This window comes from Gadus chalcogrammus, chromosome 5, assembly GCF_026213295.1.
Source record: "Gadus chalcogrammus isolate NIFS_2021 chromosome 5, NIFS_Gcha_1.0, whole genome shotgun sequence".
Lineage (NCBI taxonomy): Eukaryota > Metazoa > Chordata > Actinopteri > Gadiformes > Gadidae > Gadus > Gadus chalcogrammus.
The window spans coordinates 9,455,675-9,482,143 of record NC_079416.1 but is presented as its reverse complement, the minus strand read 5'-3'; the positions used below and the strand labels follow the sequence as shown (position 1 = coordinate 9,482,143).

Sequence of the window (26,469 nt, the reverse complement as noted above, 5' to 3'; positions counted from 1 at the left end):
GCTCCCACAGGACAAGGTGTTGTGAGTTGGATCAGAGGTAACCATTGTCGCATGGGCTTGGAAGGCTGCCAAGCTCCCTGCAGCAAAACTCTTTGCTTTGAGCGCTCCAGTTTGTCACTCCATCTTACAATTGAAATCCGCCAGGAACAAAAACACCTGGTTCTGTGCTAACCTGTTTCTAAACTCTCAGATACTGTCTCCATATTAATCGTACGGCTCACGTGGAATACCATTCGTGGAAGGTAAAAAAAACACATCTAAAGCATTCTTCCACACGAAGGGATGAGGGAGCTGTCCATTCCACTCCCTGCAGTCCATTCGGGGCTGCCATGGCCAGGCCTCTTCTCAGCGGGCTACCCCCCGGTAGGGGGGCAGGGTGGAGCGGGCGAGCCCGTTTTCCGTATGATGCGTTTGAGCCTCAGCTCCTCCCGGAACTCGTAGGCGGCGAGGCCGGGGTCCAGGGAGCACAGGCCGGCGTAGGCGTCCGCCAGGGCCCTGAAGTGGCCCAGGGTCAGCTCCGTGGGCCGCAGGGTGGGGTCCACGTCCGCCTGCCGCAGCATCGCCTCGGCCAGCTCCGGACGCCTCGCCTCAGGAAACAACAACCTGAGGAAGGGACGGGAGGGACGGAGCGGGGTGAGGGGAAACAGAGCCAGTGTCCCTACCCTTCTGGCTTCTTTGATGTCACCGTGCTCATGCGCAACGGTTTGCTAAGACTGAGATGATGTGACATCTGGGAAGTTAATTAAAAATCACATGAAAGGAGGAGGGGGGGGGGGGGGAAAGAATCATACATTATGAATGCATGATGATAGCCAGTCTGTGCTAAAGAACGGTGTCCTAATCAAAACGAGCCAATGGGGGAAAAAATGAAAAGCTCAGTAACCTAAGCAACAAACCTCTCAAATGTGAAAGGGGACCAGCGGATTTGAGCTCCAGCCCTTGAACCCGTGCCACAAGTTGCATCACGTAAAAGGTACGAGGAGGAGAAGCCATTTCAATTCGATGACATCCCAGCCATCCCTGACGCCATCCGCTGTGCTTGGAGTTATTGTGCGACATTGCTAGCTCCATCACTCAAACACACGCGCTACAGATGCTATCTGGATGCTTCAGGCTGGCGCCTCCTCTTCAATCTGGCACCGGCACCGCCGACCCGCTCTGGTTATATAAGTTGCTGTAGACAGCCGCCTCGTCTTCCCATCAAACCTCAATGACTCATAATTGCTGCTCTTCCTCGCCACCCTAGCCTTTCTTTTGGTGCGCCGCGCTGTCGTACCGCACAGTTTTGAAGCGGGCACGGGGGCGGCCGGCCGCACGCACTCGCGCCCAGTTCCCCCGTCAACCGCTGAAGTGGACTATGTTTGGATCTCAGAGAGAGTCAGTGATTGAGTGTGTGCGTGGAGGAGAGGGACACAAGCTAATAAGGGCAAAAATACCTGACGGCTAGAGGCAATAAATGTATTAATAAAGGAGGATGAGATCACTTTCCAGCATGCCAAAAGTTGAATAAAATGAGAATACTAATTAAGAGGAGTAGAATGATTTAAGTACGGCCTCACAGACCACCGGTCCAGGTACCATATGCTCACTCTAAGCCTCTGTAGCAGTACTTCCTGCGGAACTGGAAAGCATTGCGGACGACTTTCTCCACCAGCTTGAAGGGCTGCTGGATCTGGGGCTGAGCCAGCGGAGTGAAGTGGACGACTCCAACATCCACCTGCACATGGGAGGGAGAGAGAGAGAGAGAGAGACACACAAACACAATGAGAAAAGATAGGCTATAGAAGACCACAGGGGAAGATGATATTGTTGACAAAGGAGAGAGATGGAGAACAGTGCTGAAAGAGGCTAAGCAAATGAGTAAGACGCACGGACCAGATGGGGGACGTTAAAAAAAGGAACGAATACGCAGGCACAAAAGATGACACAGCCGCCTGCCAAGCCAGTTGCAGTTGCCACAGTAACACCTGTGCAATGGACCATAGAAAGTCAGCCTCCCTCTCGCTTTTCTCTCACCCCTTTTCATACTGCTGCCAGTCTCTGGATCAGTCACCGCTTCTAAATACTTCCCAAGCCTGAGTCATTGAGGCGCGCACCTCTGCCCCCCCCCCCCCCCCCCCCCGGTCTCTGCTACAGGGCCCCGCTGGGGGCCAGAGCCGGCCAAGTGGAAGCGCCATACAGATCAAGAGATGACCACGGTTGCGGAGTGCGTCGCTGCCTTGCTTGACTGTGGGGGCGAAGGCGCTGCTGCAAAGTTTACCATCGATTCTTCTCCCTGCGCTTCTACGTGAAAGAGAAAATTGACCTCGAAAAGGTTGCCGGAAATAAATTGCACTCGATAACATATTTTTCTCTCCTCCTTGGATCATCATAAAGAGGGGGAAAGCAATGGGGTTTATCTTAGCGGGTGGAGTTCAGTGTAGCGCCAACCAGGTTAGGTGGAGGAGTTGAGGCCAGGGACTGGAGGGAGCAGTGGGAATCCTGGCACCACTGTGGCTCACTGGCTCCCTCCCGATCCCTCCTCCGTCAGCTCTAAGCCGATATGACAAACTGTTGAAGTAATCATGCCAGACTTAGCAGAGAGCCTAGCTTGGGCTCTCCCTCGCTAACCCTCCCTCTCTCTTTTGCATTTTTTTTTTTACGACTCTCACCAGCAGAGCGTACGCATTCAGACGCCTGTCTCTTTGCTCGCTCACTAAATTTCCCCGTGCAGGCTCATCCGTTCTCCTCATTTACTATTGAGGCCACGAAGGAAACCCGAAGAAGACCGACCAAGAAGCCGACACACCGCTTGGGTTCGCCCGCCATTTGTGAAGGAGGCAGCGCTCGCGTTGGGACTTCTGACAGCCTAAACAATATTCCAAGAGTCATCCGGATTGAGTGAAGGGGGGGGGGGGGGAATACAACTCCAGTGTGCATGGAGCAGCAGTGACAAGCTGAGGGGGCCAAAGACCAGAGAGGTCACAGTCCTCTTTCTACATTGCTGGTTGTGAGCCGCATTTCCCTGGTGGGGCAGGAGTGAAAGGGGCCGACTCGCTTACTGACTGGCTGGATTGACTGACATCCGGACTCCAGGGGACGATATACACTGTGTTGTTAGGGACTGGCCTGTCCACCCGGCAGAGAGAAAACATCAATACCCGCGGTTAAACTGCAGCAGGTTTTCATTTTTGCTGAGAGGACTCGCATGTAGAATTGAGAGCGCAGACGTGGCATGAAAGGTATGTCAAATAAAAAGTAAAGTAATGGGAAGGAAACGAAAGAAGGTCAAGACACGCACCTACTGAAACATGCAAACAGCACACAACCATTGCTTTAAATATTAACAGCACAATCTAATGCAGACCGTGACCCTCAATCACACAGGCTCTAATGTTAATGTCATTCACCAATCTCACGTTCACAAACCACGCAGTTTTATTTGATCATTTCTTCACAAAACCCCCTCTGTTGACATTCTCCAACCTGAGGTGCCTTTCCTGAACCTTGCGGATTGTGCGAGTCACACGCAGAGCCGTCTTGTTTTGCTGGGCAACAACAAGACTGCGGTGGGTAATTGGAGGGAGGAGAGCTAAAAGTGGTCCGTGGGATGAGCGAAAGATCACTAATGAGGCGTTTAGATTCCCTCTACCCGACGCTTCTGTGACGCCGTTTGGCAGCAATACTAGAGCTGGGCTGCATCTCCCGTCTGATCTCAGATGCTCTGTGTGTTCAGAGATGCTTGGGCTGCTTGTTAACCTGCCTGCTGCTGCAGCAGCAGTGCGTAAGAAGACAACACTGGTCTGCATCCGTTGTTCTGGCCACAGCTCTCTAGGCGGTGCCGTTGTGTACAGAATGCTTACATCCTTCGCAACGATTGGCTTTTGTTCCAAACGACAGCCGTGGTGAATAATGTATGGCATGGGGCTGCTGGTTTCCTGCTGAACGCAGCCTTACGTTCTTTGGGAGGCTTTGTGGTTCATTTGCATACTTGAGAGCCTTGGATCCCCGCGTTTTATATAAGCGCCAATGCTCTCACCCCTTACTCGAATTGATTTGCTTGGCATTCTGAAAATCAATTCCTCCACCTATGGCAATCGACACGCATGGGACTCGGTTGAAGTTTACGGAGCACGACTTTATGAGGACGCTGGTGCTACAAAAGAAGGAGCACAGGGCCATCTGTTTGGAAAGAAGCAATAAGACAGAATGTCTTGAATTTCACCCCTCCCTGTGCAAATAATTAGACTGTTTATATTCCGAACTTGCTGATTTATGAGAAGAGCATAGGGAGAAGTCGATAGGCCGACTATACGGGCGGCGGCATTTCAGCCATCAACTTGTCCGAGTCACTTTGCACTGGGATTTATGGACGGCCTCGCTACATGGCTGCACCAGGTAGCAGCCTGTAATATATCCCGCTCCCGCCATTAATCCTCCTCCGATAACCTTAACACGCGAGGAACTCCCACCTTAAATCATGCACGGATGCCTGGGCCCTCCACTTCAGTGCGCATGCCCTCATCCGTAGCGGTGCAGCAGCACATGCGTTGTGCATGTGTCTGGGAACCTACACTTTAGAGTCCGACCCACACCTATAGAAGCGCTTCCGTTGCTCACCACCTCTGATGTGGAATCAGTCACCCACCTATAGAGGCGCTTCTGTTGCTCACCAACTCTGATGTGGAATCAGTCACCCACCTATAGAGGCATTTCTGTTCCTTACCACCGCTGATTTCAAAACCAGCTTATTTTCTCAAAGGGGGGCAGGAGCCAACATACAACACCAGGAGACATTGCAGATGGGCTGCCTTTACAATGTTTTCCCAGGCTCATGTGCTGTGTAAGTAGGAAAAAATAACAGAGTCCCCTAATGAATTCTAATTCTGTTTGGCCTCCAAAAGGGCTTGTTGTTGACAAGGATTTATCATCAAGCCTAACAAAGAATCATCTCGTTCATACTCTTAATCCGGCTCCAATTCAAAACGTTTTTTTTTATATTACGTTCACTTTGAACCATTTGCACATGGTAGGCAAGCATACATGGAAGTGGCTTGGCACAGCTTGCCTTTAAATTTCAGTGCAAGCCCTTGAACTTCGGAAAATAAGATGCATAATTCAGCAAAGCAATTCCTAAAAGAGTTACCAAAAACTACAATCTTCTACAATATTTCTGTGTCCCTACAGACCACCCGGCTGGCCCATTTCTTCACATCACACGCACATCTCTATTGATATATTTTTAGCATTTCCATATTTCATGCGTTTGACCTTCTCAAATCGCTCAGCAGAGAACTCCATTACCCTGGCTCTGCTCTGTAGCCCTCAAAGTCCCCGTGCCCATTCCCACCTCGGACGCCTCCTTCTCGCCGACTCCTCGCCCAATGGTGTGTGAGCTGTAATTTGTCATGTCCCTCTGAGCGGAACCGAGACGAGATGGCAGGGCCCCGGGGCGCCGGCCTCAGCGCCACCTGAACACCCAACACTCCTGCTCTTACATAATGCCAGCTTCTGAGAGAAAGCGCGGGGGGCTGGGGGAGGGGTGGGGTGGGATGCGGGAGATGGAAGGGACCGCATCCGGCCGGGGGAATACATGAGGAAAAAAGGCCCACTAAGATGCCACACTATGGGCCAAGCGTTGCATTAATTATGACTATTCGTGGAGACAACAACCTCCATTTCGTTTTGTGTAGAAAGCGAGGGAGTGGAAGGTAGCCTGGGCTCCTGCTCCACAGAAGAGGCAGGAACGTAGCCCACGCTCCTTAGACAGCCTCTGCACCCCTTTGGAGATGTTCTCTTTGAAACATCTGCCAGTTTTGGTAAAAACAATGACTGGAAATAAAGGATAATGCAATAACAGATTCGGTTCTCACAGAATCCAGATCTGGCTTTGTCAGGATGTGGGAACCCGCACAGGGCATTCCAGTTTGTTCATTTGTGAAGTCCATCTCAGGGGGGATGTGGGGCTGGGGGGATGTTGACAACTGACAGATTTATTATACATATGTTAGATGCAGTGAGAATTGCCAATAGCCCCGGAATACAGTCATCCAATGACACCTTGGACCTTAACTGGAAATGAATCACCTTTACAAGATGACAAACTACAGATGCAATTTCTCCTTCACATGGGGGGGGGGGGGGGTGGATTGACCGAATCGAAATGCAAATTGAACAATAAAAATCCCTGGTGTGTGGGAAAGGTAGCGGTTGCCGCATTGCCCCAGAGCTGTGCTGGGAGGTGATAAAATAAAGCGGGACCATGCTTATAATAGCCTGCCATGTCTTCACACATCACCGAATCACACATTTACACTCCCTCTGGTACATGTTAGCAGCTTTTTCCCTTTCTCTCCCGCCACCCCTGCGCCTCTCCCTTTGCACCCCTTTCTCTCTAAAAACGCATTTATTTATTCATTTTTCATTTATTTATCTTATCGCCCACAGGAACACGGCCAGCTGGAGCACTTAAGATCTTATCGGTAACGACGGGATAAGCTGCATCCCCTGTAGCGCGCCGGTGGTGGGAGTCACTGGAAAACTGGAAAATTCCTCATTTTGGTGCAGCGTGTTCCCGCCACGGCCCCTGAGAATGTAGAGCCCAGAGTCAGCAGCGTTCCCTGACTGAAGGTAACGGCACGTCCTCCCGATGGTTCGCTCAGGGCTCGTCGACCGATAACGACGTGGGGGAAGAGCACCAGAGAAAACCACACAAATAGATCAATAAGCCAAACAAAAACCAATAGGCGTTGACCCATCACCAATCACCACACAGCCAATGCAGGTGGTGGTGGTCATGGCGGTGCTTTCAGAGGAATTGACAAAACATTGGCTGATGCTGCAGAATGCTGGTCACAAACATCTGGGCTTCAAGGATGGAGCGGTTCTTACTTCTAAGCATGTTTTCACCTAACCATTATGTCCTCTGTGAATCAAGCCCCCCCCCCTTCCCTCTCCCTGTTCCATGTCCTCTGCAGAGAAGAGGGACAGGAAAGGTGGGGGGGGGGGGGGGGGGGGGCTAGCAGCTGCGATTTGAGGCTCCTGTTGTTTTCTGGCTGATGGAGAAGACGCCCGGGAGGAGTGGGTTTCGGTGTGGCGGGGCACACATCCTCCAGTGCCCTCTGGACCTTTGCATAAACAACGACCAGGTCCGGGGGACACACGTCTGGTCGATTATTCTGGTCTTAATTAAAATAGCCGTGTAAGTCGTCGAGATTGAATTACTCCTGCATGCGGGGTACACGGAGAATGTTATCAACATGCCCAGTCCTGGCTTGTGTCGTTTGATAGCAGCAGCATTCAGCTGTAAATCTAGGAGCGACTGAGCGTCATTTTAATACTTGCCTACCTCCACCGCTCAATAAAAACCAAAAAATGTTTTTGGAAAGAGCGTCCAAGAAGGGAACGGATCCATTGAATCGACAACGTCAAAGGGTGTGATTGAGGAGTTTTATAAGTAAGGTGGCCCTGTTCAAGCTTAATTCATCAGTAATGATGGCACATCTAATGGAGGTATAAAGTGTTAAGTGCTGTCACATCACATAAGCCAGATGTTTCAAAACAAGTAATTTTGCACTACGCTATTAAAGAAACCCGTTGTGTTGAACTTAATATATGCGGCGTATGAACATTACAGCCATCATATCGAGATGTATAATGCATTGTAAATGATTAAAATAAATAATTCACCTGGACTGAGGAGTTAAGTAGGAATAAACTGCAGTCATCGCATCGTTTTAAACTTCAAAAAGCAGACGATACCCTTGTTTAAAAAAGAAAAAAATATATATATATACACAGGCTATATGCAAGAAAATATGCAGAATTGCCACCGCACTAGTCTGCGGACAACTGAACGGTGTTGAATGGAGTGGCGGATCTCCATTGTGTGGACTTTCATTCGGCACCGCTCGTCTGCCCCGTGACGTAGACGCTATTCCACAGCAACACACCGAGAAGCGGGGAGGACACACACACGGCTCTCTACAACGCTCCGGGAAGACATGTGCGCTCCATGGCGCGGGATATTTCCGTTCGTTTAGTATTGCCGAGGATGTGGATGGATAGTTGGAGAGGATCCGCAGTAGGGACTGAATCATCGCCATCTCGTCTCGTCTTTGAATGTGTGTTTACAGAAACCGCTCAGGAGAACGTGACTCAATAGACAGCTCTGCACCAGCCAGGGTAAGATATTTTAACACCAACCTCGTTTGGTGTTCATACGTAAACGCCTAGTTAAGTCGGGGTTAAAAAATAGGAAAACGACTGTGTTTTCATTTAAAAAAATAAAATAAAAACTAGGCGCAAAGTTGTATTAATAACAATCGTCGGAAATAAATAAACTGACGCCGATGTTGGCGGCCGCGTGTAACTTGATGAAGTATTCCTCTTTTGAAAGAAATCGAGTTAAAGTGCCATAATTAGCTCAAATGAGGAGGGTAAGGACACTGCAGCTTTAAGTAAACACAGCTATTGAGCGTTGGAAATACCACCAACTCATTTCGCCCTCTCCAATAACACTTCTGAGGCGCCTGTATACAGGCGCCTCAGAAGTATAGCAATAGCAAACCGAATTTCCTCACATGCAGCAACATTGGCGTAGCGCACGGCAATTATCAGCCAAGGCCAGCAAATACTGTTTGGGCTAGACGCTCTTTGTTCCCTGCTAGAAAACTCTGCTTGTGTGGGGTGAGCGAGGGCAGACCGTGTGTATGTGTGAGAAAGAGAGAGAGAGAGATAGATAGATAGAGAGGGAGAGAGCAGAGCAAGGAGACTTGCTCAATTGAATTTCTCATTTCTGTTTCTCTCCTCCAGAACAGCAGAGCAGCAGCAGCAGCAGCAGCAGACAAGCGGAGGTGCAGGGGATTTGACTGGCAGATAGTGCAGCAGCAGCGAGTTGGAGGGGGGGGTGTGGGAGGGAGGGGGGGGGAGAGAGCGAGACGGGCACTGGGCTGGTGGGCTGGAGGCGCTGGGCTGACGCTGGTTTAATGCTAGCGGGCCAGGGAGCGACCGCCTCAGTGCCGGCAGTGGCGTCGTCGTCAACAGACACCTGAGAGGGGAGGCGAGGGGGAGGCGATGGCGTCCACGGGCATGCAGATCTTCGGCTTCGTCCTGGCGCTGCTGGGCATCATGGGCGCTATGGTGGCCACCGTGCTGCCCAACTGGAAGGTGAGCGCCGACGTAGGCTCCAACATCATCACGGCCATCTCCCAGATGCAGGGCCTGTGGATGGACTGCACCTGGTACAGCACCGGCATGTTCAGCTGCACGCTCAAGTACTCGGTGCTGTCACTGCCCGCCTACCTGCAGACGGCGCGCACCACCATGGTGCTCTGCTGCGTCATGGCCGCCATGGGCCTCTGCCTGGCGTCCCTGGGGCTCAAGTGCACCCGCTGGGGGGGCGGGCGCCGCTCCAAGAGGCACGCCGCCATCGCCAGCGGCGGCTGCTTCATGGCCGCCGGCTTCCTGTGCCTGGTGCCGGCGTCCTGGTTCACCAACGAGGTCATCACCAACTTCCTGGACTCCAACGTGCCGGAGAGCAACAAGTTTGAGCCCGGGGGCGCCGTGTACGTGGCCTTCGTGTCGGCGGGCTTCCTGCTGGTGGGGGGCTCCGTGTTCTGCCTGTCCTGCTCGGGGAAGAGGCACGGGCTGCAGGACATGGTGCTGCTGCCGCCGCCCGACAAGCTGCTGCTCCATCAGCAGCTGCTCCAGCAGCAGCACCAGCAGGAGCTCCAGCACCAGTACTGCTCCCTCTCCCCCCTGGACAACAAGACGGGCTACAGCCTGCAGGACTATGTGTGAGAGCGCCACACGCAGACACACACACACACACACACACGGAGCGCGTGGCCACGGCAAATGGGAGGAGAGGGTTCAAGAGAGACAACGGATGATATGGATCAGACCTGGCTTTATTCCAAACAGAGGTAGAGAAGAGGGGGAAGGGGGGAAGGAAGGCTCATCGGCTTTGCATCCCTCCAGCCCTCTTTCTGTATCGCCCCAATCCTTTTTTTCTTGTTCTGCAAAGCACAAATGGCCCGTGGAGGAATTCCCCGAGCAAGTGTGGCGTTAACAGACAGATGGGGGAAAACGTGCGAGACGCGAAGGATAGCGTTGCATTGCAGACTCGGAGAGAAGCCTACAAAAAACACACCCGGGCTTCATCTGGAAAACCCCGGGAGAGGAGCGGGTTCCCCAGGGATTTGGATTAAGCAGATAAGGAAGTGGTCTGTGTCGATTTTTGTAACTTTATTTTTTATTTTTTTTAACCTTGGCCAAAAGGTTTGAATAAATAGGAAAAGCAATCATTTAGCTGCTAGTCACAATCGTTTGGTAGCCTCCCATTCGGCAAACTGCAATACCATGCCTCCTAGGAGGCAGCATTAGGGGGGGAAACCCTTTCATAGCAAGCCATCATAGTTTCTCCTCATATGCCCTTCCACTAGAATGCAATGTGGAGAAGATTGATATTAATAAATAGTCATATTTTTGTTAGCTAATAATAGAATGATGTTGATATTTTGCCTCTAAAAGCATGCCGTGTGGAGCCTGTCGGTGTATTAATGCAGCGGAATGCCTGGTCGAAGAGACATAGCCACACAATGCCTGTGCCTGTAAAAGCTGTAGAAACATTTCACCTGCAAACCGTGTTCAAAAGGGAGGCGCAGACAGAGGTTGCTGGGCTGAGCTGGAGGGGAGACTGATGTAGACAAACGGCTGGCCAGTCCCCCACCCCACCCAGCAGGTAGAAATATATGAGGGAGGGAGGAAATTGACAGTCACCTAAATCCTCCAGCAGACTGGACTCTGCCATGTTGCCTTCCATTTGCAATTCATCCGATGATTCATCCATCCAACATCCCTGTTCAGCACTAACGAAATAGCCCCAGCAATCAGAACTGGTAGACAAACTAGCATGTTCATGTTCACACCCACGAACAATGTGCAGCCAGTAGACACACACAAAATTGCACACTTAAGTGGGCACCCACATAAAAACCCCAACCAGGGTTGTTTCCGCCCCCATCCCCTCACCCTTCCATCTCCCCAATTTTGCATGTGTTTTCACCTTCGCCATCTGCCTTCTCAGCACCATGGAAACAGAATCCAGCACCCTGTGTGTGTGTGTGTGTGTGTGTGTGTGTGTGTGTGTGTGTGTGTGTGTGTGTGTGTGTGTGTGTGTGTGTGTGTGTGGACTCACACACCACTACTTCCACCAATCCCATTCATTAGCCAGTGAAAAGAGAGACCAGTGTTTTGTTTTTTACACACACACTGTATGAAAGCATAAATAAATGAAATTTGAAAAAAGGGAGGAAAATAGAAAGAGCCTTGAGTCGTGGCAGGATGGCAGCTAAAAAGGTTTGAGTCATTCTCCATATGTGACTTGTTTTCCAAGTGCGTCAGCACTGCGCATACTCGCGGCTGGTCTGCACCTGCAGAAAAGAACCAGGCTTCTTAAGTTGCAGTTGCTTGGCTATGCCATCATTCTGCTTATGCCCGTTGTTTTTCTTTTGTCCTTCCTTCCTCCAAATTCCTCTTCCGGACTCAGTCTTGCTCATTGTGTTTCGTGCACTGGTAGATGTGATCCTATCAAAACATAGATGTATGCTTAAAGCATGCCTCCTCTCCGGAGACATAACACACACACACACACACACACGCATCTTATGATTCACACCTCCTCATATGTCAATAATACCGTTACACATTCACACTCATGGTTCCACTTGTGTCTCATGATTTCTGGGAAAAGTGTGATGGAAGGGGTGGTGAAAGCATCATTCCAGAAACTGCTACTTTTCTGAGACAAACATAACATACTCTCGCCATTCCCTTTCTTTGTCTCCCTCTCTCTCTCATAAACATGCCGCCTCTTGAGGGAGGAACAGATGGCTAAGTTCGCCACCTGCAGGCTGCTTCAAGCACGCCAGGGGGGTGGGGGGGGGTCTCTGTGGGGATGGATGCGGGGAGCCCTACCCCGCCCTGACTAGCTGTCATGTGGCCGGCCGACAGCCAACAGAAGTGGCATCCTGACAGTAGCTCACTGCCCAGGGGCCGCGACCGATGCAATAAACAATAAAAACAATGTGCCATGTCTGTCGACCAAAACAGACACTTAATGCGTTTCAAGAATGTGCCAAATCGTGTCATTGACGTTTAATAATTTACGGACTTCCGTTAACCTTTTTACTACATCGTTTTTGACAAATGATATATACATTGGCCAATATTGTATGGATCTTTGATTAGTTCTGCCAGAATAAGATTTGTGTCAACTAGTTACTTGTGTACAGTCAGAAGAAGCAGCCAATGCTTGTCATTTTTTTTGATCAAAAGCACAGCCTAATCAGAAAAGAATATCCCTTTTTCACAGCTGTGTAGGACACAGTCATTTCATACAAGACATTTTTGTTAAGAATGTAAAATGTACAAATATTCCATTTACTGTTTGTTGTTTGGCAGCAGATCACTGTACACAAGTATCTAGGCCAGTGGGATGTAATGGTTCTCTTTAAGGTATCATTCCTCCATTTTGTTTCAATAAATGATACAACGTCCATGTCATATCTTCTTTATAAGAAGACTGCTCGTTGCACCTCCACTTGTGGTACATTGTTTGACAGCAGTTTGTTCCAAGTGTATGAGCAGATCATTTCAAGCTCTCTGGACCGGTACAAATGTACATACCATAATTGGCAGGCTGTAAAAAAAAAAAAAATGAAAATATGTGATCTATTTCTGTCCGATAAGATTTCAGCAAAGCGATCGTGAGCTGTAGAAGTCCCCGTTTTTCTGTGGCTGTGCAGCCTGGTCTTCAGTGCACCATTTGATTTGCTTAAGAAAACAAAAAAATACATGCCCGGATTAACTGGACCTTAAAAAGCTGCAGCTTCGCCCACATAAACCAAGACGAGAATGATTATTTTTTGACAATTGCAGTGTATTGTTTTGGTGGATGCTTTTGCACTTATACTTTGCCGGAGAGTATTTACGGTGATCCAACAGTTCACAAGTTCTGGTACCGTCTCAGTGTGCTTGTGCAAGTAGTTCTATTTTTTACCAATAAAACTATTTTGTGGGAGCAATATGTCCAAGCAATCTGGTGTGTGTGTGTGTGTGTGTGTGTGTGTGTGTGTGTGTGTGTGTGTGTGTGTGTGTGTGTGTGTGTGTGTGTGTGTGTGTGTGTGTGTGTGTGTGTGTGTGTGTTAGTATGTGGGCGTACGTGTCTGTTGTATCAGTAGGGGATGGCACGTCTACTCCTGCCAATTGGACAGACATCTAGATGGTACAGGCTGTGCAGAATGTAGGCAGGCACTTCATAGGGATATTATGGAGCCCTTTGCAGTGTAGGAGGGAACAACACGGTTCTACTCCCACTGAAATCTGTAAACGTACCAAGGAAAAATGATGCCACCAGTCAGATCCCATCATGTAAAAAATGCATGCATTTGAGAAATTAATCAACATCCGGGGAATTCTTTCTGGTGCAAATGGTATGAAAAAAGCTTAAACTTCAGCATACCAAACAGAATACGTGTTTAAAAAGACAGTTTGTCTTCCTGCACAACTACTGGCATCTATCTATCACTGCAACGGTCATTAAAATTCCCCAACACGAGAAGAGCTGAGTGAGAAGTGTCAACAGTACATTGTTAAAACCCTGGCCTCTGGGAGGAGTAGAGCTTCATCAAAAGGCCTAAACTGCATCAGAACCAGATTATTCAGCCTCTGAATACGCCCAAAATGAATCCCAAACGGGCCCAAACCACACACACACACACACACACACACACACACACACACACACAGTTGGAAGACCTCATTCATTCTTTACAAAAGATTTTTTTAGCATCGGCATGCAAACCGCAACAGACGTTTTTTAAAGATTGATATCGCCATGCTGTCGGCCTATAGACTTAGCCCAGGCCTCTTATTAAAAACGGTTTGCCTCCGGAGGAAAGTAAGAGCCCTCATTACGGCTGATTGGAGCCCAGTCAACAACGACCCGGGCGCAAATGTGTGCCCCCCCCGCCCGAAACAAACATGGATTATTCACGGCCACATCTCGTTCTCTTGCTCCTTTCGGTTATGCAACACAAGTGAAGATCAAATAGTGACTCCTCTCAGGGGTGCAACACTAATAAGATGGGCTCCTCTGTGTTTTTAACCTACATTTGCCTTCAGAGGCATTCACCCGGAGTGGTTGTCCTGACAGATCTGGAATGCGCGCTACGATGAAGTGCAGGGGGTGGGGGGTGGGGTGCGACGGGTGTAGGAGTACGAGCTTACGAACCATGTCAAATTCAGTTCATGGGTTAATCACACTATACACCTAGAGTCAGGCGCCCCCATCACATCAAACACACAAGGTCTTGCTTGACCCAGGGAATCTGCCAACAGAGCTGGCGGTTCTGAACATTAGCCCCGGGGAGGAGGGAGGGGGCGGGGGAGAGACATGACAGAAGTGGTAGATGGGAAAGATAACGAGGAGATAACCAAACACAACGCCATGAACGCCTGAAGCTATAAAGCCACTTTGCTGGTTCCGATGGCAGGGGGAACGAGATTGAGATAGACATATATGCAAGAACAACACAACTTCTTCCCCATACAGTGATAAAACACGCCCTTGATCAGAGCCCCACCTTCCTCTCTCACCCTCCCTTTCTCATCCTCTCTCTCCCTCCCTCTCTCACACTCTACTCGCTCCTTCTCTTTGCCGTCCAATGCATTGAAATAATAGCAGTGACCTTGGCTTGGCTGTAAACTGCTGAGGGGTGCAGTATGGGCTATGGAGATGACAAAGGGCTGCATGTACGAAAACAATACACTGTGACAGTTCAAAAGGAGCACACTAAATACTTCAGCCCTGAGCAGCACCGTGAAGACGTGTTGCTGGGGAGGTTCACCGATGTGTGAGGTGACGAAGGTTAAACGCAATAGAGTGAGGACAATGACATCTTTTTTACCCAAACCCCTTATCTTCTCTGAAAACTCAAATGATCTATTAGAGTAGTGCGAGATGGGTTGTGAATACACTTTGATGCAACTCAGGAGACAATGGGCGGTGGGAAACATATTTAAGCCCCACAGAGGCCATCAATTGAAGGACATAATCACATTAGCATATCCCATTATGTTGTTATATCTGCTTTTTTTATTTCTATCAGCGCAATATAAAACCCATTCACACGCCAAATAAATGTATTCCAACGGTGCAATCAACACAAAAAGTTAGTGATTTGATTTTGGGGTTATATATTTTGTATGCAACATCTGGCCATTTACTATTTTGATGCAAACCGTCCTTCTTCAGAACCTGAGCAGAGCTTTCGAATACTGGGATAACATTGCACACACTACAGCAGCAGAGAACCTGCTTACCCCGTAAGCAGATTTGCTTTGGGTGCTAGAAAGCTAAACACTTAACCAGCATCTTGTTAGCAGGAGCAACGCACCTCCGGAGATGTTGATGAGACAATTCTGCCCACCTCTGCATTTTTCTATAAGGGCGGAAGAGAGAGGCGAAGTGGGGAGTATTTTTAGAATCCTTTTACCTTGAGACTCTGATGTATCGAGACCTAGCCATCAGGCATTAACCGCTCCCAGTACGAGTCATTGAAATAACTTTCCCTTTTACCCCTGATACCATGTTTGACCCCATTTACGGAATAGGAGCAGGCCCAGATAGATTGTGTGTCTGAACAGTGTGTGTGTGTGTGTGTGTGTGTGTGTGGCAGAAGGTGGGAGACTGGCACAGCAGCAGCAGCCCCGAATTATAAAGCTACTGCTGAGCGGAGAGCAAGGCCGCATTAGGTCACACTGGAAGAATCCATCATCTTCCATTGCATTACACTGAACTAAAGGTAGGTCCACATCTAGCACCGCCATGCTCCCTTCAATTCCCAAGAATTTGATTCCATGACAAAAGATATACACGTGTGCCTGTGTACATGTAATGCACAATGTGTGCCAGCGGTGAGTCACCTTTTGCCAGCAGCCAGCCATGATGGAAGGCCAAAGCTGCATTACCATATTTGAATTGGGCTCTATTCATTTGGCCGGCGGTCCTCTGCAGAGAGTCGAGTACAAGGGAAACATCTGTAGAGCCCTCCTCTGGACTGCACGGTTGGCCGGGGCTGGCTAGGTGGGTAGCTGTGCGATGGCCATTAACGTGGCCATTACTCAAGGTGGGCTGACGCGTGGGGCCCGGGCAGACCATCTGCCGGAGGTACGCCTGACTCCCCCGTCAGCTCTGTCCCTGGCCTGCATTTGTCTTCCGAACAATGCAGTCCAGGTGGTTTGTTTTTGTTGGTGGGTGCTGCACGGGATATTGTACATTACATAACGCCCGTTTCTTTTTACTTCACAAACTTCTCGCAGCACTTTTGTACTGAGCCATCACCCTTCAGTCTTTGCGCAGTCGATTGCTGCATTACCATCTATAGCTCTTCGTGCAACACTTCCACTTCACTGGGGGTGCACATGGTTTCTTTACTCTGCACCATGTCCCCCCCTTCCCCCCCATCCACGTTTCCCTCCTCTCCCTCCTACTCTCTGGCTTTGCTCACCTTTCCCGGTGGATAGCGTGACTGCGGGTAGCTGCAGTCGGGGGACTCGTGATGAGGCGTCTGTTGAGCGCCCTCCCGTGCCGGACGGAGGCTGATTTTAAAATCACTTTTTGCCCGGAAGCTGAGAGACGACAGACTGGGGGAGTAGGGGGGGGGGGGGGGCATGTCAACATGCAACCCATTGCCTCCTCATCATCTTCCCCCTCTTTGCAGATCAGCTGTTTCCTGTGTGAAGTGTGAAGAGTAGAGCTGCGGGGCTGGCTCAAGTGGGAGTCCATGGTGAAATAATGCGGTTTCGCTGATTGTCTTTTCGCGCCGTGTCCTCTAAATGTCCTTGACCCCTGATCAGAATATTAATGAGACCTAGCAGGACAGAGAAACACCCTCACAGCACTGTGTGAACACATTTCTATTCTGAATATAATGCAAGGTCATCTAGTAAATGCAAAATAAAATAGAAAGTTGTACATGATTGGAAGAAGCAATTTAAACGTCCTTGAGTTATTGTACATTGGAATGAATGAACTGGGAGGTGTGGGACTAACAGAGGCAGGTTAGTGTGGTCGGCAACACGCCAGTGCCAGGGCATGCAGGTGCGGTGGGGGGTGAGCACATACACACAATTTCCAGTCACTCAATGTGACTGACAGAGGGCAGTTTCGGGCTGGGACTTATGATTCACAGCTGGAACAGGGCAGACGGATCCGATAGATAGGATAAGGACCTGAATCTGCTCGCCACACATCAATATGGTACAGCGATAACCTGCCAATGTCAAAATTGATTGAATGCTTCCATCCTCATTACAAACTGTGCTGAAATGGTCCCTTAAACCTGTGGTGGGCCGAATCTACCTGGAAATCAAATCAAAATCAAATCAATCCCAATATTTGCACATTCCAATGTGGTGTGTCAAACTACAAGCCCATTACTAACTAGTGAAAAAAAAAAATATATATATATATATATATATATAAACAATACCGGTATATATTATAACTGCCATAATTTGCCATTTGGTCGGTTACATAGGAGACAGTTACAGAAAAGCCACTGGACAAATCACGATACATTTTCACAATTTTGGGAAAATGACGGGGATATTAAATAAGCAACCCATATCATTGGCTCAGACCGACCTGCAATACATTGACTCCAGGCAGAAAACGCCTGTAAGTTCGTTCTCCCACCCAGCAAGCCCCCCACAAAATAAAAGGACAATTCTAATTTAATTTGAACAAATCCCTGGCCATTTAGAAGACAATTAGTGACGCGAAACCCACAGAGAGAACAAGATAATGCCGACAATTAGAACACTGAGCCGATTTGCTGGCTACAAGACGCCGGCACAGTGCTGCTGGGAAGTAGCACACACTGCATCCTCTTGCTAACTTATAGGACGAGTTAGGAGGCACGAGTCCTCCAAGAACCCATCCTTAAAATATTGTCAGGCTGCAATTGTCACACTATAAAAAAAACTGTCGATGCAAGAAGTCTCCCAAGTAATCATTACAAATTACTTCACTTTAGCTGTTTTGATAACTAATGCAAAACACACCGCATTCGTTAGTTTCTAATCAAGCATCAATTGACCACCATTAGAGACACATCAGCGTCTTGGGAATAACCACATGTTTTCCCCACAAACAGGAAGGCATTTACTTGTGAGATCAGCCTATTTTTCTATTTACCATATTTCCAGGACCCATCAAGCCAGCCTATGATTGCTTCCCTTAAATCACACCAGGCATTTTTATTGGTCGTAAAACATTCTCTCACAATTACTCTGCCGAACACCAGTAAACAAGGCCTAGACGGAGGGATTTTTTGTGAATTATACATCATGATTTAGGCCTACCAGTAAAACAATGAATAAATAAATGAATAAATAAATAAATTAAAGAGTGGGTGGGGGCAGGATGCATGTGTAGTGTAAGAGATATGATTGATTTTAAGTGTGCTCCAGTCCCTTTTTATGCGACATTATCAAGAGGAGACCCTCTCCTCAAATCAGTATGAAGATCATTCCTAATCATATCTGCCCTACCGAGCCCCCTTTAAATACATTTAGTGTGTGTGTTTATTGGACTATTGACCAGCGCTGGCGTTCTGCTAATTATTTCACAGTGTGGATAAACTCATCTCACATTCATATCTACGCCTGTTCACAAACATGAATGTGAAAGCATGTTAAGCCCGTATGAAAAGTCATTCCAATAAGTCTACCCTTTGAAATAGAGACAAATATGAGAGAAGAGAAGAGCACACACACACACACACACACACACACACACACACACACACACACACACACACACACACACACACACACACACACACACACACACACACACACACACACACACACACACACACACACACAGTGTGATGAAATAATCATTGGGAACCATTTCTTCTGAGAGAATGAGTGATCAGCAGCAGCCAAACGCTCTACACGGGGATTCAATATTGACTGGGAGACCCACGGCGAGTACTGTGACATCTGCAGGGGACCCATCCGGCTGGGGGCCTCCCCTTCCGTCCAGGGAGAGTAAAACACAGTGTAGTTGGTTTGTTCATAAGAGAGCTGCGAGAAGCTTTCAAAAATGGCACTTGCTTGGCGTTACTTTGTCTAACATCCGGGCAGAGCTCGAAAGCCAAAGACACACCATGACGAATGTTTCAAAGTTTCAACGTTTCTATTTAATGGACTCCCTCGCCCCCCCAACCCATGTACTCCCCTAGCCATACGACAAACCCACAGCCATTGAACAGACCTCTCTATTCTCTTCTCTGTGACAATAAGCTGTTATCACACCCATGCGAGGCGAGCAGGGCCTCTGAGACAGAAGCAGGCAGAATCAGAGAGCGAGTTTCGGAGGAACTGGGGCAAAGAAAAAAGGATGAAGAAGAAGAAAGAATAAGGAAGAGAAGGACTTCCTCATTATGGGCCAATGTGTGTGATTGCCGCCGCTTCGCAAATACCCAGCAGGCATCATTAGAGCCCAGAGAGGGTCCAAAGAAAAGGCGGGCAGCGACTCAACGCAGTGCTCCTAATGAAGCCTGGATGAAGGGGAGTGTTAGGAGGCCGTTGTGCAAGACGATGACGGCTGAGGTGACTCAGAGAGTGACTCAGTGTCGGCGTGAGTGTGTGTGTTGAACTGCAGTTTACATGTGTATATGTAAAGTAAAATTGCAAGCATTAAGGACAGTGTGTGTGTACTGTGTGTGTGTGTACTGTGTGTGTGTGTACTGTGTGTGTGTGTGTGTGTACTGTGTGTGTGTGTGTGTGTGTGTGTGTGTGTGTGTGTGTGTGTGTGTGTGTGTGTGTGTGTGTGTGTGTGTGTGTGTGTGTGTGTGTGTGTGTGTGTGTGTGTGTGTGTGTGTGTGTGTGTGTGTCCCCTACCTCGGGCTTGGGGACAAAGGCGCGGCCGGGGATGGTGAAGCAGCTGTGCACGGTGCAGAGGTACTGGGCCATGACGGACAGACGGCTCCTCTGTCTGCTGGCCGTGCTGGCCGTCAGCCGCTGGGTGGGAGAGACGGGTGGCACAGGTGAGCATTTGAAAAAAAAAAAAGGCCCTTTATTAAAATGCATGATACATGGTCCTAGCAACTCGCTCAGGGGAAGGACAGGTCGTGGAGAGGTCACAGGGCCTGCATTGTAGAACGTGCAGTAACCAAAGGGATCAGTTCATCTGGCACTTAGTGTCACACTGTTTTGGGTTCTCCTGTTCAACCTTAATACAGCTTTAACTACCATCCAATCTTGTATCTTGACATGTTGTGATTATTAATTAGTCAAGCAAAACCAAATGTAGAGTATTGCTACATAATTAGGTATTCACAGAGTGTCTATGAATACCCATAGTTAATACATTTAATTCTCCTGATAATTATCTTTATTTTTATTTTTTATAAAGGATCACATTCACAAGTCAAAAGAAATACTTTGTAAACAAGAATGTCATGTCATATCCTTCCAATCTAGTGCATTTGAGAAAAACTATCAAATACTTATCAGCTACCTCAGCCACCTCCTTCTGGAAGGTCAGGGTCAGCCTGGTGCGTCCGAAGGCGAAGGGCCCGGTTCTGTTGGCCATGTGCTCAAGCCACTTGATGATGAGGGGCGTGGACACGTTGAAGGGCAGGTTCCCGATGATGTGGAGGTTTGGTGGATCTGATTGGGAACCACACACACGCACACCTCGGGTTTAGCAAAACCAACTACCAAGTATATGGAGTCTGCTTTCTGTCAAACTGTTCACAGCTGGGGTATAAGGGCAAAATCAAACATCACAATGCTTTTGCATGAATACATAGATATCGAGAAAACGCTGTTTATTTCTTTGCCACACAAAACAACAATGGGAGTCCCCTGGTTAAAGTAAAGGTTAAATACAAATTGAATGAAGTAAAACTATATAGGCAAAACATAAGTAAATTGTATTTAATTACAAAGCAGGAAGTATATTATTTTTGTTTAAAATAGCCCAATTCCAACAGTCACTTGCCATTATGTTATGTTATGTTATGTCATTTTAAACCAATATGTTACATCATATTCCAGAACAGGGATGGGCAGCTGGCGGCCCGCGGGCCGCATGCGGCCCGCATGCCCACTCAGCCCGCACATAATAAAAAAAATAAAAAAAATAAGAATAATAATATATATATTATAATAATAATAATAATAATAATAATAATAATTGATCGAGTTACAGAAAACTCGTTCAAGAAAGATGAGAAGAATTCATAGAATTCAAAGGCAAACCCATGCGTCTAGTTTGCTTAGAAGCGATATCAGTCATTAAAGATCCACTTAAGTCGCCACTACAACTACTACAACTGTTTGTTGGGTTTGAGTTCATTGAGTTGTTGCACTTAATGTTGGGCCACTGTTTTTCAGTTTTTTGACTTCATTGAATGATGATGTATGTGAGCCCTTTGCACTGATAAAAATACTGACCATTCATGTGGCTGTTTGAGCATGGAAAACATGAAATTAATGTATGTTGGTTCAATTAACATACCGTACATAGGTTATGATTCTGGACGATTTTTTAGGTAGTGGCCATCGCCAAAATGCACCAGAATACAGGAAATCATCTACCAAATTCAAAATTATGTAGCTTCTCTCAGCTCACGTTTAGTTGAAGTGTGCAGTCATGTGGCCCTCCGATGGTTATGATAAAAAATGTGGCCCTCTTTATTATGAAAGTTGCCCATCCCTGTTCCAGAAGATGGAAACCCAGGGAATCTCTGGTCATATAAAACTCATTATGGATATATTTCCCAGCTCTAGTCCATTGTCGAGTGTAATTGCTCTTGGAAACCCGTAGTCTCACCTTCCTCCCATGGCTTTGAGATGACGGATGGGAATCCCCGGTCCATTCTGTAAGTAAGGATATCACCGTGGACGATCCTCAGCTTTCCAGGTGCGGCCTCCGACAAGAGCTGTGCACAGAGATGTGATGTATATGTGAACTAACGAGAAAGGGGATCTTCAACAGCATCTGCCAAGTCATAGTCATGAAATATAGTTAATCCCATTAGTGGCTAAGCATTCTCCAAATTACAAGAATAGGGCTCAACATTTGAAAAGACCCCTAAATTAAATGGACATTTTCTCCCCGTTAGCTTGGTCAGATTATTCAAATTACATTCACAATATACCTAAAAATGATAGTCCCATTCTGCCAAAAAACAACAAACAACTGAACGTAACTTCCTTCACAGCAGAATTGTTCTGTGTGTGGATTTGGGGCTTTTGGAGGGTGTACAGTCACACTATTCCCATCCACCATGGTGTACCTGGAGCCCGGGGATGAAACGGGTGTCCTTCTCCACCACCAGCAGGTCTGCAGCCCCCGCGTTCAGGATGGAGCGCGTCAGACCGCCGGGACCAGGGCCCACTTCGCAGACGTGGGCCCCCTTCAAATTACCCGCCTGCCGCACGATTTTGTCTGCAACGATAGATGAAACACATGGGATTTCTTTTTTTGCTCTTCAAATATTGATTGGGCTACTTCAGCGACACCAGCTTGTGAATTGGATATCAGTTCATGTGGCCCATGCATCAAAGCAATTAGTCCACATTCTGCGATCTGAGGTCCTCATCAAGCGTCTCTGGGGTCTATATTTAGATGAATGCCGCTTGCCGTTCCAACGCCTGTCGGCCTCAGCGCAATGAAGTTGGGATGGATTAATATAACACACACTAGTCACCTTGTCAAGGACACAAGTGCAGAACAGCCCTCCAGCTGCATCACTGATAATCACATTAGGGGAACAGGGGCCCTTTTGCAGCCTTGTAACAACTGACTTATCTGGTTCCCATTTGCAGTGGAACTACTAAAGCTAGCCCATACAGTATTTTCAGTTTCTATGCAAATAAACAAGCCCTCAGTGGGCGGAGCACTGAAGTGCAGCTGATGTGAACACGTCACAGTTTTCCACCTCGGTGCGGACCCCCTAACAATGTGCGGTAGCAGGCAGGTTGTTGCTGCAATGCAGCTTAAGAACTGACAAGGACACACTATAGAAGGGAGGTAGAGTGACACACCTGTGAGTCTCAAATCCAAAAGAAAGTTCTGGGACAGCTGTTTGGTGGCTCGTAGCTTGTACAGCTTTATCACCTCGCCGATGGTGGGTAAGGGAGGCAGACGGAAGGAGGCGATTTTCCCAGAGGCAGCCATCATTTGTGTCCACTGTAAGTGAAGAATGGTTTAAAGATGGCGAAGATGCTACAAACACAACAAAGGAAATAATCAAAATGTTACTGAATGTTTATCAGACCAATTTTTGGTGGCATTTATCAGTCTATGGCATTATAGACTTCAGATTAGTGCAAAGACTTTATACTGCAGTTTATTGTCAACAGTCACCTACATAACAATGTTGCTATGCACTCCCAATTAATTCTAACCAATATATTGGAAATCTGAAATTACTATCCATGTATTTTCATTTGGAACTAAATCATTCAGCTTTCTGATTACATGATCTAGATCGCCATCTAGTGGCATCAAACGAAGGTTGCAATTGCCAACATAGAAGATATAGAAACAGACTTCAAGCTTCGCGATACGTGAATGTACAAATGTTAAAAAGGAATTTCACGCTTTGCAAGTAACTATACCTATTGAAATATAAACGATCAAAACAATGACTCGCGACTAACTAGTACTAGTGCACGTTATTAGCCAGTGCATGACACTATTACACCTTTTCTAAACGATTGTGAAACGTTAACCCATCAGCAGTCACTAGGTAAACGGAGGTACCAAAATCTAAAAATATGTACTTGCACATGAATGACAAATATTTGTTGTTAGCCTTTTGAGCTGCAATCAGCGTTTCAGACCTTGTGTTTTTGCGTGGGCCCAGGATGTTATAACGATTCAGACGAAGATTTGAACTCTGTATAACTCGGTGTCCCCGGGAATGTAAATTGTATCGTTGAAATGAATACACAACCATAATATCAATCCAAGTTACTCCATGATGTTCAGCAGCAGCAACGCTTTACTTCCGGTAGCAAGCATTTCATGGTGAAGTATCCAATTATTTTGCAGTGCCTCAAATTTTAACCAATCGTTGTCGGGTAGGCGGGATCTTTCTTTGCCCTTGTTTCTTTGCCCTTTTCTATGGGATATTTCGAAACAAACAGATGGGGGGCATCGATTTCATTGTGTTTTATGGACGTTTATAAACACTCATTTGTTATGGAAAAAATAAGTCTTTGGTTTTTCAACAATTATAATTATACTTTACGAAGATGTTCGAAGTTTGACGTTTTTTATGCTGTTAATGTTTTAATGTATTGTTGTTATCGGATATGTGGTAACTGTTGGTGTTTTTATATTTTTTACAATGACTAGTCTCCAAGAAACTCCCTTGGGCCCTCTCAAAGTTGTGGGTTCTAGCAAACAAAACGTCCCATAATGCATTTTGATAGACTTTATGAATATAATACGTGCACGGAGTTTGAAACTAGATAAAAAAATAACGAACATGAAAAATAAAATAAAAACTACATAGAAAGTTTAGAAACGGACAAACTTCTCCATAATTGGGTCAAATTGTTGACTTCAAATGGCTGACGAAGAGACATCCGCTGAAAAACCGGAACCTATTGAGGGAGAGGTTTTCCAGGGGTCGATACCGACGGCAAAAGAACCAGAATGATCCACGTCCATACAGTGCTACAGGGTAAATTTATTTTCTTGACGTTATGTCAAATGAACTGTATGGCTTACAGATTAACATCACCGTTAATGGCTGAACATGATTATGGAATACCAGATTTGCCCACATCGTGCCAACTCTCGGCAACCCAAGTTAACTTATTCGGCAAAGAACATCATCAACAGTCATAGTTATCTGCTAATGTAAATGTCCAATTTAATCATGCTATTTGTGTCTTGACTTATAACCGCTTGATTCCAGTGTTCATTAGACTACATTTATTTATTGTGCTACTCTTTGAGGTAATTCGACAAATTTCCCAGTTTTCAATTGTGATTTCTTATAGGTAATGTTGGCTAATGCTCATGGTAATTTCTACTTCGATCACTGTGATACCATTATGATACCAGTATCTGTGAGTTTCTTTAAAATGAAAATCAGTCGCAGGCCTTCCGTTGATTGCAACAAACTTCTTCATGGAGTCTATTCATCTAACCCTAACCCTATTCATCGGACCTAGCTCTGAAGTTTTGAGTAGGTTTCGAGACCGATTACGGCATGGTAAACTCTAGGACACATTGATGGTAAAATCGTTATTAAAAAATATAATAAATAAAGGTTAGATTTCACGGTTGTTAATAGCGGGAATATTATTGAGGAAGAGGATTATGTCCACCAAAAAAAAGCAGATGTGATGGTGTTGAATGCTGAAGTCAGAATTCTGAGAAGAGATTCACTATTCCGAGTTTAAAGTAAGAATTCAGGATCGGATTTTGAATTTAGTTTTATGGCTAGCTGTAAGGAACCAAATTCAGTGGTCACTTTGCAACATACAGGAGGGGAACCAAACATTGACAGAAGATGTCGGATTTATTCAAGTTTTTGCGTGATCGATGGCTCCCCAAGGAAGCCATTTTATTAATGGAAGAGCAAAGGGTGAGTTAAAAGTAAATATGTTGGTTTGGTGCCTGGACTAATTTAAATAATTTCACGTCAGTATTCTGACTTTAATCGCAGAATTTTGACTTTCTTCTCAAAAATCAGATTTAAAACTCAGAACAAAAAAAATAACAGACTGCTATGCCCTGGATTAACACTCAGAATTGAGCATTCATCAAAGCAGTGTAATGCATTTTTGAAAGTTATGAATATACAAATACAAAGATTTACAAAATTGAACTAGAAGGGTTAGAATTCTGTGTGTCTTCTTTACCTATGTGCAGTATCTCATAGTACTGCAGGCCAAGGTATTATAGCTCATTCTCATACAATACTACCATAGGCCTAACTCAAAACTAACATGAATAATACATATTTTTGTCACTAATCTTATATCCATTCTTTTTCATTCAGAATTACTTGTGAATTGGAAAATTAATCACAAACTCAGATGCATGACGATGGATTCAGTTAATTACTGCACTTACATTTAAACCCCAACTACAGAAACTAATAGTAAATACCGCATTCTATAGGTCAGTTAACACACCCACACAAATATATACCACTGTTTTATTCATACCATTGTTTGTTACATACTTTTCACTGCTGTGTTTATTTGTTTATTGATTGTTTTTCACAACTTAACTTTGCCTAATACTGTAGATTGTTATGATAAATAGTTTCATAACATTTTATATGCTCATTACTTTTATTGGCTTTTATTTACACTGCTGTGCAAGCTAGTCGTTGTGGTTATACTAGAGCTCTATATCACAGGGGAACCAAT

At 46.6% G+C, this 26,469-nt stretch overlaps 2 protein-coding genes across 2 annotated transcripts in view; one reads left to right on the top strand and one right to left on the bottom strand.

Annotated features, from left to right (window-relative positions):
• tfb1m (transcription factor B1, mitochondrial) overlaps positions 1-24,096 on the bottom strand; it is a 24,921-nt gene extending 825 nt beyond the window's left edge. Inside the window, exons 1-8 of the mRNA XM_056590669.1 lie at positions 23,917-24,096; positions 23,116-23,260; positions 22,365-22,516; positions 21,899-22,007; positions 20,579-20,730; positions 19,960-20,079; positions 1,590-1,717; positions 1-603 (exon numbers count right to left, since the gene is read on the bottom strand). The exon at positions 1-603 is cut by the window's left edge and continues 825 nt beyond it. Of these exons, the coding sequence (XP_056446644.1) occupies positions 354-603; positions 1,590-1,717; positions 19,960-20,079; positions 20,579-20,730; positions 21,899-22,007; positions 22,365-22,516; positions 23,116-23,251 (1,047 nt within the window). The 5' untranslated portion in view covers positions 23,252-23,260; positions 23,917-24,096 and the 3' untranslated portion in view covers positions 1-353. The remainder of the gene's footprint in view (positions 604-1,589; positions 1,718-19,959; positions 20,080-20,578; positions 20,731-21,898; positions 22,008-22,364; positions 22,517-23,115; positions 23,261-23,916) is intronic.
• Positions 8,881-13,071, top strand: LOC130382777 (claudin-20). The gene has a single exon (XM_056590670.1). The coding sequence runs from the start codon at positions 9,055-9,057 to the stop codon at positions 9,778-9,780; it is 726 nt and encodes a 241-aa protein (XP_056446645.1). The 5' UTR covers positions 8,881-9,054; the 3' UTR covers positions 9,781-13,071.
• Positions 24,097-26,469: the final 2,373 nt, after the last annotated feature.